General features: G+C 43.3%; 1 protein-coding gene across 1 annotated transcript in view; it reads left to right on the top strand.

Moving 5' to 3' along the window:
• Positions 1–14455, top strand: part of LOC119970903 (immunoglobulin lambda-1 light chain-like) — a 44866-nt gene that overhangs the window by 13296 nt on the left and 17115 nt on the right. Inside the window, exon 5 of the mRNA XM_038806012.1 lies at positions 1651–1731. Within this exon, the coding sequence (XP_038661940.1) occupies positions 1651–1731 (81 nt within the window). The remainder of the gene's footprint in view (positions 1–1650; positions 1732–14455) is intronic.

Genomic DNA, 14455 nt, shown 5'->3' with positions numbered 1-14455 from the left:
TCCATAGTGAGTCTGATGGTGGGATGCAACTTATTGATGTCATTGTGTACTCATTTCAGTGATTCTTCGCCGTGGGTCCAGAGGAAATAAATGTCATCAATATATCTGGTGTATAACGTTGGTTGACGTTTCTGCATGGTGAGCAGGTCTTGATCAAACTTTTGCATGAAGATGTCAGCATATTGAGGTGGCAATTTGGTTCCCATCACTGTTCAGTGCATCTGGATGAAGAAACTGTTGTCGAAGGTGAAGACGTTGTGATCCAGAATGAAGCGGACGAGTTGCAGAATTCCGTCTGGAGATTGGCAGTTGTCAGTGCTGAGTACTGAGGCTGTTTCAGTGATGCCGTCATCATGGGGGATGCTGGTGTAGTGCGCCGAGATGTGCATTGTGACGAAGAATGTTCCTGGTTCAACTGGTCCATGGGTGCTGAGTTTCTGTAGGAAGTCCGTTGTGTCTCAAGGGAAGTTGAGTGTTCATTGTATGATGGGTTTCAAGATGCCCTCGATGTAGCCAGAGATGTTTAAAGGGTCACAGGGTCCCATTGCCTGATACATTCGGACGGCCTGGTGTGTTGGCCTCGTGTATTGTCCTCCAACGTGGGGAGTATGTGGGATGAGAGCACGTCGGGTGCTCTGAAGCTCTGGATCAAAGGTTTTGATCAGTCTGTTGAGTTGGCGGGTGTGTTCCTTGGTCGGATCTGCGGGCAACTGTCTGTAGTGTTCCTGGTTGTTGAGTTGTTGGTACACTTCTTTGCAGTAGTCCGTTCTGATCAGCATGACGGTGAAAAACTGAAGGAACACAATACACGTATTAATAAAGACAGAAAAACGAGGTTAACTTTTAAAAATATACAATGTTGTACTATTGCTCTCATTTGAAATTCCATGTGCCTAAATCAAAATAGTGTTCCACAGATCTTTTGATCTAGGGTAATTATGTCCATAATTGTTCAGTCCTTTTGGATTTATTGGCTTAATAGTGGGTCATATACACAGAACTTTCTCAGCAACATTCATTAATTTTGCAGACATCGGCCCAAAATTTCACTTGTTCACGGTTGGGTGCGTCATCAGTGGTTTCGTCTGTCTCGTGCTTGGGGTCATCATCGGAAGGCACTGCAATTTATTTAATTGCATGGGTAAGGACAGAATTAACAATTTATATTAAACATGTTCAAACAGAAAAGAATCGTGTGTCAGTCAAAGCTTGAGTGCAGAATTGACCGTTTCACTTTTCAGTTAAATGGTTGAATGGTCTGTGTATCGTAGAGGAATGCATATATAGAGTTTAATTTGAATTCCATTCCGACATTTTATGTTCACCTTTCGCATGACAAAAATTCAAGATTGAAAAAGATGAGAATATAATAATAATCGGTGATTGTCACAAGTCGGCTTCAATTAAGTTACTGTGAAAATCCGCTAGTCACCCCGTTCCGGTGCCAATTCAGAGAGGCCAGTATGGGAATTGAACCCACGCTGCTGGCACCGTTCTGCATGACAAGCCAGCTGTTTATCTCACTGTGCTAAACCAGCCCCCTGAATCATGATTTAAATTCGATTTATTTATGCTTGTTGAAAACATAATATGGTATGTTTGTTCAAACTTGGAGTTATTTCTGTATCTCACATATTCTGTAAAAAATAGATTCTGACTATTGCGTTTTGCAACTTGTATTTTCAATGCATAGTGACAGCTGAAGATGGATCTCCTGCTTGTGAAGAAACGGTAAGTTTACATATGTCAACATCAATGTAACAAGGGAATTACTCTTATTCTGTCGCAAACGTTTGTTCTCTACTGGTTTAAAGTTGTGTTCACACTCTTTGATTATATTTATCTATTCAATCTTCTGTACGCAATAAGAGGTTCAGAAGCGGAAAAAGAACATTGACTTGAGTTTCCTGAATCAATTTGTTCACCGAATACAGAATTAGTTTTCACAGAAAATTGAATGAACCCTGCTCTGATTTTTAGTAACGTAAAAGGTACAGAAACATGCACACCATTATCGCTACAAAAACTGCACTATAATAAACGTTATAGAACAAAGAACAAAGAAAGGTACAGCACAGGAACACACCCTTCGGCCTTCCAAGCCTGTGCCGACCATGCTGCCCATCGAAACTAAAATCTTCCACACTTCTGGATTCCATATCCATCTATTCTCATCCTGTTCATGTATTTGTCAAAAAGCCCCTTAAACGTCCTTATCGTCCCTGCTTTCACCACCTCCTCCGGCAGCGGGTTCCAGGCACCCATTACCCTCTGTATAAAAAACGTACCTCGTACATCTCCTCTCAACCTTTCCCCCGCACCTTAAACCGATGCCCCCGAAAAACTGACCCCTCTACCCTGAGAAAGTCTCTGACTATCCACTCTCTCTATGCCCCTCATACTTTTGTGGATCTCTATCAGGTCGCCCCTCAATTCCTTCGTTCTTTTGAGAATAAACTAAGTTGATTATCAGGTTAGTGAGGCACGACCTCCCCTTTACAAATCCGTGCTGCCTCTCACTAATTATTCCACTTCCTTCGAAATGGGAGTACATCCTGTTTCTACGAATTCTCTCCAGCAATTTCCCTACCACTGATGTAAGGCTCACCGTCCTGTAGTTCATGGATTATCCTTGCTACCCTTCTTAGACAAAGGAACAAAATTGGGTATTCTCCAGTGCTCCGGGACATCACATGGAGACAGTGATGGCCCAAAGATTTCTGTCAAGGCCTCAGCAATTTCCTCTCTTGCCTCCTTTAGTGTTTGGGGGTAGGTCCCATCAGGCCAAGGGGACTTATCCACCTTAATATTTTTCAATGCCTCCCAACGCCTCATTTTTTCGGATCTAAATGTGACCCAGTCTATCTACCCACCCTTCTCCAGACTCAACATCCACCATTTCCTTCCCTTTGGTGAATACTGATGCAACGTATTCATTTAATACCTCGCCCATTTCTTCTGGCTCCACACATTGATTCCCTCCCTTGGCCTTCAGTGGGCCAACCCTTTCCTTGGCTACCCTCTTGCTTTTTATGTACTTGTAAAAAGCCTTGGTATTTTCCTTAACCCTATTTGTCAATGACGTTCCGTGACCCCTTTTAGCCATCCTGACTCATTGCTTAAGTTCATTCTTACTTTCCTTATATTGCACACAGGCGTCGTCTGTTCCCAGCCTTCTAACCATGACAGATGTCTCTTTTTTTTTTGACGAGGCCCACAATATCTCTTGTTATCCAAGGATCCCGAAATTTGCCATTTTTATACTTCTTCCTCACAGGAACATGCCGGTCCTGAATTCCTTCCAACTGACATTTGAAAGCCTCCCACATGTCAAATATTGATTTACCCTCAAACATCTGACCCCAATCTATGTTCTTCAGTTCCCGCCTAATATTGTTACAATTAGCCTTCCCCCAATTTAGCACTTTCACCCTAGGACCCCTCTTATCCTTGTCCACTGGCACTTTAAAACTTACTGAATTTTGGTCACTGATTCCGAAATGCTCCCTTACTGAAACTTCTACCAGCTGGCCGGGCTCATTCCCCAGTAACAGGTCCAGTACAGCCCCTTCCCCAGTTGGACTATCTACATATTGTTTTAAGAAGCCCTCCTGGATGCTCCTTACAAGCTGCCTCGTCCAATCATCTCGCACTAAGTGACTCACAGTCAATATTGAGGAAGTTAAAGTCTGCCATCACAACAACCCTGTTGCTTTTAGTCCTTTCCAAGATCTGTCTACCGATCTGTTTCTCTATCTCCCGCTGGCCATTATGAAGCCTGTTGTAAACCCCCAACATATTGCCTGCGTCCTTCTTATTCCTGATCTCTTCGCATATAGCCTCGCTGCCCATTGAGGAGTCCTCCCGCAGTCCAGCTGTGATATTCGCCCTAACCAGTGGCGCAACTCCTCCACCACGTTTACATCCCCCTCTATCCCGCTGGAAATATCTAAATCCTGGAATGTTTAGCTGCCAATCCTGTTCTTCCCTCAACCAGGTCTCTGTAATGGGAACAACATCATAGTTCCAAGTACTAAACCAAGTTCTACGTTTATCTGCCTTACCTGTTATATTTCTTGCATTGAAACATGTGCACCAATTCTTCTGTATTCAGCAAAATCTCCCTGTCTGCTCTTCCTCAGAGCTATAGTGGCCCTATTTCCTGGTTCTCCCTCACCTTTTTCACCTTCTGACCTATTGCTCCGGTACCCACACCCCTGCCATACTAGTTTAAACTCTCCCGTGTGACACTAGCAAACATCGCGGCCAGGATATTTATGGCTCTCCTGTTCAGATGCAACCCGTCCTTCTGATAGATGTCACACTGCCCCGGAAGAGCTCCAAGTCATCCAGATAACTGAAACACTCACTCCTACACCAGCTGTTTAGCGACGTGTTCAGCTGCTCTATTTTCCTATCTGTAGCCTCACTGACACGTGGCACAGGGAGTAATCCTGAGATTTCAACCCTTGAGGTCCTGTCCTTTAACTTTCTGCCTAGCTCCCTGAACACCTGCTGCAGGGCTTCATCCCCCTTCCTGCCTATGTCGTTAGCACCAATACATACCACGACCTCTGCCTGTTTGCGCTCGCCTTCAGGATGCCCGTGACCCGTTCTGAAATATCCAGCACCCTGGCAACAGCGAGGCAACATACCATCCTGGAGTTTATTTCACGTCCACAGAAGTGCTTATTTGTGCCCCTGACTTTCTAGTCCCCTATGACTATTGCTCGTCTGCACTTTGACCGTCCCTGCTGAACATCAGACCCATCGTGGTGTCACTGCTCTGGCTGCTGCTGTTTTCCCCTCATAGACTATTCCCCACGACAGTATCCAAAGGGGTGTAACTGTTCAAGAGGGGGACAACCACATGGGATTCCTGCACTGACTGCCTGCCCCTTCTGGTGGTCACCCGTATTTCTGCCTGCACCTTGGGTGAGACCACATTTATATAACTGCTATCTATTACGGTTTCCGCCACCTGCATGTAACTGCTACTCCAACCGATGGCCGATTGATTTTAATTTAAATTAAGTTAACTTAAATTAAAATGAAATAACTTAATGAGCTTACTGAGATTCTTAGTGTAGCTGATTTAACTGTCCAAATGTTACTGTAATTGTTAATGGAACAAAATGCATTGCTGATTTTGTTCATTACTGCTGACGGTGTACTTTGTGGATATTTGCCTGGCAGTTACAGTAATTAGAAACAATGTGCAATAGGTACTGTCTATTGGGCATCTATGACAGAATATGGCAGAACTCATAATATAAACGATCAAATTGAATAATCATCTTGCGGACTGCAGCATGTAAGTAGGACCTGTCATTCAACGTGAATTTCGGCATATAGAGCAACATTTTAAAAACACAAGAAACAGTTATGAGATTCAGCAAGGGAGAGCGCGAAAAACGACAAACAAATTAAGAGGAAAGAGAGAACATTACGACCGGAATACATTTTCAACCTCTCAGCAGTGACCTCGATGTTGAAGGAAAAACGTTCGTTGCTCACCTCAGTGGCAACTGACAGCAAATATTTCATAGTTGTCCCCGCTAATCTTGCATATTTACCTCTTTGGAGATCATTATCGTGATCTGTACTTCCGTCAATACACCAAGAGCGTGGTGCATCCACCAGTCAAATAAAAGTGTCATGCGTCATGAAGCAGACTTCAAATAAGAAACTCTAAGGCAAGCGATCGAATGGTCAAGGATGGGACCAGGACGAGGGAACCCAGGATGTTCAGGCCATTATAAGGAACAAAAAGGAGAAGCTTATGGTAAATGCCAACGCCTCAGTAGGGCCGAGTCCCGAGAGAAGTATAAAAAGTGCAAAGGGAATATAAATACGGATAAGAAAAGTGAAGGGGGTGGGTGAAAACAGTTTGGCGGGAAGTTTAAAGAAAAACCCAAAGGCTTTATACATATATAACATATGACATAAAATCAGAAAGACATTTCTGGGGGGGGGGGGGGGGGGGGGACGGGACAAACTATGGTTGTGTATGGCCACGTAAATCGTTGAAACAGCCCTCGGTGACTGCTTTGATTCTATCTTCACAATAGAAAAGGCCAACGCAGATGTGAACTTCGGGGCGGAGGACTGTGAAATATGAAAGGAAATTAACATAGAGGGAAGAGACGTACAAACATGTTCAACCGCCTCAAAAGTAGTTACATCTGCAGGCCCCGATGGAATGTATCCTACGCTGTTGAGGGAAGCCATCGTGTGGAGATGCTGGCGTCGGACTGGGGTGAGCATAGTAAGAAGTCTTACAACACCCGGTTAAAGTCCAACAAGTTTGTTTCGAACCACTTGCTTTTGGAGCACTGCTCCTTCCTCAGGTTCACCTGAGTACCGTGTTGCATCACTGACTTTGTCTATATATGTGTTTCTGGAATCCACCTTTTCATGCTCCTGTTGCACCTGGTCCATGGGTGCTGAGTCTCAGTAAGAAGTCCGTCACATCGTGACAGAAGCTGATTGTTCCTTGCACGAATGGTTTTAAGATGCCCTCGATGTAGCTGGAGAGGTTTTCGCACAGGGTCCCATGCATGATACGATGGGGTAACCCGTTGAGTTGGCCTTGTGTATTTTCGGGAAGCAGAAGAGATCTCCAATGCAGGGAGTACGTGGGACGAGAGCATGTAGGGTGTTCTGAAGGGCTGGATCTCTGGTCTTGATCAGTCTGTTCAGTTGGTGGCTGTGTTCTTTGGTCGGATCTGTGGGTAATCCTCTGTAATGTTCCTGGTTGTTGAGTTGTCGGCACACTGCTTTGCAGAAGTCCGATCTGATCAGTATAACGGTGACCACTTCTTTGCTCGTTTGATGACGATGTTGCAGTTGGTCTTGAGCACGAGGATGGCATTGCATTGTACTTGGGTGACGTTCGGGGCTGTCTTGTGAATGCGAATGATGAATCTGGCATTGACACGACTCCTTACAGCTTGAGCATACATGTTGAGTCTAGGGCAGTGGCCTTCAAGAGGGGTTCAGTTTGACTCTTTTCTCTTTCGTTGATGCACAGCAGACCTCTCGGTTTTCTGTTCTGGTTCATTGCTTGGCTCATTCTGTTCACTGTCGGCCTCTTGGGGCCCATGGAAGAACTCACGGAGCCTCATTCACCAGATGAAATCTTCCGAGTCCGCCGCAAGACTGATGGGGCCCATTTTGATGGTGGTGCAGAAATTGAGCCCTCTGCTGATGACTTTTATTTCGTCTGGTTGAAGGGTCCGACAAGTTGACAACATTTCCCTGTGTTGCTTTCTGCTCTGGTACTGGAGGAGGCTTGGCTGCTACTGGTGGTGATGCCGAGTTTCTCAAGCTTCCTGTTCTTAGTGTGCTTTAGGTGGCATAGTACCAATTTCTCATCTGTTTAGCCATGTCCTGCAGCTCGTCTGCTGCATCCTGAGCGTAAGTTATGGAGTCTATCTTGGTTTCCAGGTTGCGGAATCTGCTGTAGAGCTGGTGTCTGCGGTGGTAGAGCAGTGTGACAGAGGTGCAATGGCAGAGTCTCTAGGCATAGTCTATGTTGTAGGCCAACCTGAGTGAGTTTGTGATCTCTAGTCGTTTCGGGATCTTGTCTCCTTTCTTGCATCTTTGTCGAAACTTAATATCAGTGTCTATATGCCCAATCTTTTTGGAGATCCTCTCCACTTTGAGCCGGCAGTTTGCTGTGTCGATGGTGGCCATGATATTGAGAATCCGGCGTTGGACTGGGATAAACACAGTAAGATGTCTAATAACACCAGGCTAAAGTCCAACAGGTTTGTTTCGAACCACTAGCTTCTGGAGCGCAGCTCTTTCCTCAGGTGAATTAAGAGGCGGGTTCCAGAAACACATATATCGACAAAATCTGTGATGCAACATGATAGGTTGTTGTAGGTAATTAAGTTTCACAGGTACAGATGGAACGACTGGAGAGAGGGATAATCACAGGTTAAAGAGCTGGGAATTATCTCAAGCAGGACCGTTGGTAGAATTTTGCAAGCCCAGGCCAGATGTTGGGGGTTAATGTAATGCGACATTAATCCAAGGTCCCGGTCAAGGCTGTACTCATGTGTGTGGAATTTGGCTATAAGTTTGTGCTCAATAATACTGCGTCATTGTGCGTCCTGATTACCACTTTGGAGAACGCTTACCTGAAGATCAGAGGCTGAATGCCCTTCACTGCTTAAGCGTTCTCGATTGGAAGGGAACATTCCTGCCTGGTGATTGTCACGCAATGTACGTTCATCTGTTGGCACAGTGTTTGAATGGGTTCGCCAATGTACTGCGCCCCGGGACATCCTTTCCTGCAGCAGATGAGGGAGACACCATTGGCCGAGTCACACGAGTATGTACTGCGTACCTGATGGGTGGTGTTCCCAAGTGTAATGGTAGTACCCATGTCGATGATCTGGCACCTCCTGCAGAGATTGCCATGACAGGGTTGTGTGGTGTCGTGGCCCAAGTTCTCATGAAGGTTGTATAGTTTGCTGCAAAAAATATTCAGTGTGAGATTGCGTGGTTGTTTAATGGCAAGACGTGGGGTTGTGGGGATGGCCTTGGCAACATGTCCCTAAGCTCTGAAAGCTCGTGATTCGAAACAAACCCGTTTGACGTTTAGCTGGTGTTCTCAGACTGTGCCCACGCCAGTCCACCGCCGGCATCTCCTCATGGTGGCTAATTTATGTTGATACAATTACTGCAACAGACACATAATACAATCTACATATACAAATTTCCGACATTCATCAAACCATACATTTTTTTTAAATAATCAGCAAGAAAAAAAGGCTTATATTGCCACATCCTTTTCACCTTCTGGAACTCTATAATGTTCATACGTTATGATATATAGGCATGTAAATGTAAGCATTTAGTATCGTCCGTATCAGACGTTCTTTTCCAAATTAATCCGTCCAAACCTGCCACCATTTCACAGCCGACGCCACAATTTAACTCACTGCTACCATGGACTGTGATTATAGTTCATTGCTCGTAGCAATATACTCCATATAAGTAGTCTTCACTTTCTATTTCGAACTTCTTCAGCAACGTTAATGATTATGGTCTGTATGAACAATATTCTCAGAAGAATTGATAGCAACATAAATGGCAAAATGTTGCAACGTCAATACCAAACAATGTCACCATCTCGCTTTACATATATTTATTTTGATGAATATTTACTTCTTCTGAAAAAATAACCAACAGGTCTTTTTCTCCTGTCATCATCACTCGCATCAATTTCAGTAAATTCCCTAAATTACTTATTACATCTTTATTGTCCAATTTAATTCGTGGAATGTCAAATTAAGCATAGTCTGGCATTATCGTTTCTCTGTGATGTACAACATCTAACACATTCTCCTTCTTTCGTTTATCTTCCATATCAAAATACCCTTTGAGCAAACGAACGTGGCACACTTTGTCTGTTTTCTGTGTATCTGGCATTCGTATCAAATGGTTCACCTCACTCAACATAAATTTTCTTTCGATGTGATGAAGCACAGTAAATCTTGATTTTAATGGTTCACCTACAACTTGCTCCCCACTAACGAACTACAAATGTATTTTTCCATTACATGCCATAACAATTTTAATGCTTTATAGCAGCCTCACCAGCCCAAGTTAATCTCTCGCAAAAACTGTCACATTGTCCAATAATTTCGTTTCCACACATTGACTCACGTGTTTCTCCTTGATGAATTTATGTAGTCCTTTTACCCCATGACCAAAAATCAATTCGAATTGATTGAAATCAGTTAGCGTGGCATCACTGATTACAAAAAGTACAAATGGAATTCCTTTATCCCAATCCTCTGGATAATCCTGAGTACAGTCCCTGATCATGGCCTTTGAATTTCATGCCACCTTTCGTTTGCTCCCTACGATTTTGGATGATGCACGTTTGAATTCAACTGTGTTAATCCGTAATTATCCATAACTTCCCGAAATAATAAATGATTAGGTTTGTTTTGCTAGCACTTATCTGGTAAAATAAACAGTTAACTCCTCTATAACCTGTTATATTCCTTGCTTTGTTCTGCAAGATAATCACAGATGTAGTGTTAAAAAGAACATAAAAATACATGTTTAAATCAAAAATAATTTATTTTACACTACTAAACTTGATTAGGTTTGCAAACGTTACTGAAATGAAAATCACAAGTTGGCTTCAAATGAAGTTACAGTGAAAAGCCCCTAGTCACCACATTCCGGCCCCTGGGGGAGGCTTGCCCGAGAATTAAACCCGCGCTGCTGGCGTATCTGGGTCTGCTTTAAAAGCCAGCTATTGAGCTCACTCTGCTAAATCAGCCCCTTGAGGAACATGTCACGACATAATAGTACTGAATCTAGGATACAGTAATCAATAATCTCTCTAATATATAAACTGCACTCTAACTCAACCTCACACGATCTTCCTACATTGAATCTCCATCAGTTTCTCCCAACATGCAGCGAGACGCAGCCTTTTAGATGATGACTCCGTGACGCCATCTGTTGCTGATATCCATGTAATCTCTCTTGTTAACACTTTACTATATCTGTACTATATATATCATTACATAGCCCTCTTAGCTGTAATATTTCGAAGTGGAAAGACCTTCAGAACTCACGTCAAAGCATTCATTGTGGTCAACAAATATTGATGCTCATTTTCTATTTTATGAAGCTGTCCCATGCAAAATTCACATCCCAGTCGAAGCCCCCTCAAATTCTGGTAAGGTTACCAAGGATAGCGTTTTCTAATACCACTGTAGGTTTTCCTATTACTTGACATGTATGATATGTACCAGAAAATCAACAACTTCCTTGTGCAGTTGAGCCCACTAAAAATATTATTTTCTATTTTTGCTTGAGTTTCCTTTCATCTCAAATAAGTCCCAACTGAAATTTCATATACTAAGTTGAAATCTCTTTCTATAACCCATCAGTAATATTACTTGATGAATGTCTGCCCATTTTTCATCTACCTGAATATGTAAAGGTCTCCACTTCCTCAGTAATACGTCATTTCTGATGTAATAATACATTGATATACAATCAGATTTTATATCTCTGTACGCTTTATGATACAACTGCTTTATCAGAATGTTCTGAATGGAGCGGCATGGTAATACAGCGGTTAGCACTGTTGCTTCACAGTGCCTGGCACTCTGGTTCGATTCCTGCCTTGGCTCTCGATCTGTGCGGAGTCTGCACATTCTCCTTGCGTCTGCATGGGCTTTCTGCGGGTGCTACGGATTGCTCCCAACTTCCAAACAAGTGCGGGTTAGGTGGATTGGGCATGCTTATTTTCCCGGATGGTCAAACGGTTAGGTGGAGTTACTCAAGCAGGACGCTCTTTCAGGCGTCGGTGTAGACTCGTTGGACCGAATGGCCTCCTTCTGCACTGTAGATTCTTCGATTCTGCCTTTTTTGTAATTTGTCCAGCGTCCCTTTCCTCAAGTAAAGGTATGAGCTTCATCCTCCATCTATCCTTCTGTTTTATCAGCTATTTGGTCAAATATTTTGTTTCGGATAACCACAACTCAGCTTCCCTGTAGTTGCTCCTTGATTTCTGCTCCTCTTGTTTCAACCAGGAGTTTGCCACTGCTATTTCAACTACAGGAGGCAACACTTACACCTGTAATTCAGTTATATCCTTGCCAGAATTTGTCAATTTATTTTTATATGGTTTTTTTTAACTTTAGAGTGCCCAATTCATTTCTTTTCCAATGAATTGCCAATTTAGCGAGGCAGTCCAATTGGCCTTCACATCTCTTGGTTGTGCGGGTAGGACCCAGGCAAACACAGGCAGAACTTGCAAACTCCACAAGTAACGTGACGCGGGGCTGGAGAACTGAAGTCCTCAGTTCCATAAGGCAGCAGCGTCAACCACTATGCTACCGCGCCGCCCCACCTTTCCCCAGACTAAACTATACCCCTGATCAAGTTCTGAGAACATTCTATCACAGCCTGTATAACTATTAATGCCTTAATCACAGTTTTATCAGGCATATAATCTGGTTAATTTGATCTAAATTACTTTACTAACATTACTGCAACAGACACAAATCACAATACGCATTAACGAATCGCACTCCAAGCGCTTGGAATGTGGCGAGCTTCTTCGGTGTTGTTATACCTATACTACTCCAAGAAAGTGGGTGGCATGGAACAGTTTGCGCCTCTCTTCGTGCCACAGATTATGTGATTTTATGAAGTACATCTTATTTTGGGTTTTACATAACAATCCGATTTTTACTTTTTTTTTCTTTGCTATCAGCTGAGCTGGCCGTTTTGCCACGTTTGGTTGAAAGTTCATTGAGGTGAAGAGCACTAATTTACGTTACTGCTTGAATTCAGCCCAGAAGATAATTTTTGAAACAAGTTTTTTTAATGAGTTGCGAACTAAGTGGGCCTGGTGGAATCCAAACTGCGCGCCCGTGTAGCACGGTATTTCTGTATAATTGTCATTTTATAGACCTGGCGGTGCTACATTCCATCGGTTAACTTGTTATTGAGAGGAAACTTATGGGCCCATAACTGGCTTCGTTGCATTTGCCCTGATCTATGCGAATAGTTTATTACTGTGCAAGTGTGTACATTGCTGTTAAGATGGCAGTGTTGTAAATGTTCTGGAACTGTTTGCCGAGGGCGCAGCTCGTTGCCAAGAACACAGTTTTAGCAATTCCGCGCTCATTGTGTCGTGATCCACAGCCTTTTGTTTGTCATCGCACATAAATAAAATACTGCCTCAGAAAGGTGATTTACCATCTGTTAAGACACTAGACCCGAACTCAACATTTGTTCCGATACCGAACAAGAACCGCATACACTTTAAAATATTTTTTTTAGATCTGTTACCAATGGATAGCTATCTCCAGAAGTGATTCCACTGACCAATAGCTGCGTGGTAAAATAAAAACAAATTGTATTATGAACACAGCGTTGTAAGACATTAACATCATAGAAAATGGCTGCAACAAACAGTTAAACAGTTTTTTACAATAAAATGAAACACTACTATTTCTAACTGCTTCTTTATCTCCAACTAAGCGAACCCCATCACAGGTCGAAAGCCATTGATAAGTAAAGTCAGCAAATACATGGTCACTTGCTGGGACACTTGAAGTAATCATTTCATGGAAATACTGCTTTCAGGGAGAGGGAACAACTTTCAGACAACAGCTGCAAGTTTTGCAATCTTTTCTAGACTGATACTAATCTGCCCGCGATAGCTTGGCTCCTCACATTAATTACATCATCTGTATCCCATTATCTCAGCTATGTATAAACAGAGTACCAGCTCCAAAGACAATCTTCTTTTTATAGAAAAGCTTCATTAGGACTGTCTTTGTAAACACATACATGTCCGGGATGAATGATAAAAAATAAATTTAAAGTAGTTAATTGATTTTAATCTAATTAAGGGCCAATTTAGTGTGGCCAATCCACTTCGATTTCACATCTTCGGGGTGAGACCCACACAAACACGGGGAGAATGTGCAAACTCCACAAGGTCAGGGATCCGTGTCGCAATCGAACCCAGGTTCTCAGAGCCGTGAGGCAGCAGTGCTAACCACTGCACCACCGTGCCGCCCTGTGTGGAATTAATGCTTATTTGTGCCTTTTGTACTCATAGAACATAGAACAGTACAGCACAGAACAGGTCGTTCGGCCCTCGATGTTGTGCCGGGCTTTGTGCGAAACCAAGATCAAGCTATCGCACTCTCTGTCATTAAGGTGTCCTCATTGTGCCTATCCAAAAACCGCTTGAATGTTCCTAAAGTGTCCGACTCCACTTTGACAGCAGGCAGTCAATTCCACACCCGAACCACTCTCTGAATAAAGAACCTACCTCGGACATCCCTCCTACATCTCCCACCCTGAACCTTATAGTTATGCCCCCTTGTAATAGCTACATACACGCTAGGAAATATTATCTGAATGTCCACTCTATATATCCCCATCATTTTATAAACCTCTATTAAGTCGCCTCTCATCCTCCTCCTCTCCAAAGCGAAAAGCCGTAGCTCCCTCAATTGTTCCTCATTAGACCTACCCTCCAAACCAGGCAGCAACCTGATAAATCTCATTTGCACCCTTTCCAATGCTTCCACATCCTATAGTGAGGTGACCAGAACTGCACACAATATTCCAAGTGTGGTCTCACCAGGACCATGTACAGTTGCAGCGTAACCCCACGGCTCTTAAACTCAAGCCCCTTTATTTCTCACATAAGAGTAAAAAGCCTTGGGGTTTTCCATGATCCGACCTGCCAAGGACTTCTCATGCCCCCTCCTAGCTCTCCTCAGCCCTTTTTTTAATAGCTAATTCCTTGATACCTTGTAACCCTCAAGCGACCCAACTGAACTTTACTTTCTCATCCTTACAAATGCTTCCTTTTTCCACTTGACAAGACATTCAACCTCTTTTTTGTAGCATGGATCCCTCACACGGCCATTTCCTCCCTGCC

Source organism: Scyliorhinus canicula, chromosome 9 (genome assembly GCF_902713615.1).
Source record: "Scyliorhinus canicula chromosome 9, sScyCan1.1, whole genome shotgun sequence".
In the NCBI taxonomy this organism is placed as follows: domain Eukaryota; kingdom Metazoa; phylum Chordata; class Chondrichthyes; order Carcharhiniformes; family Scyliorhinidae; genus Scyliorhinus; species Scyliorhinus canicula.
This window is presented reverse-complemented; position numbering and strand designations above follow the sequence as displayed.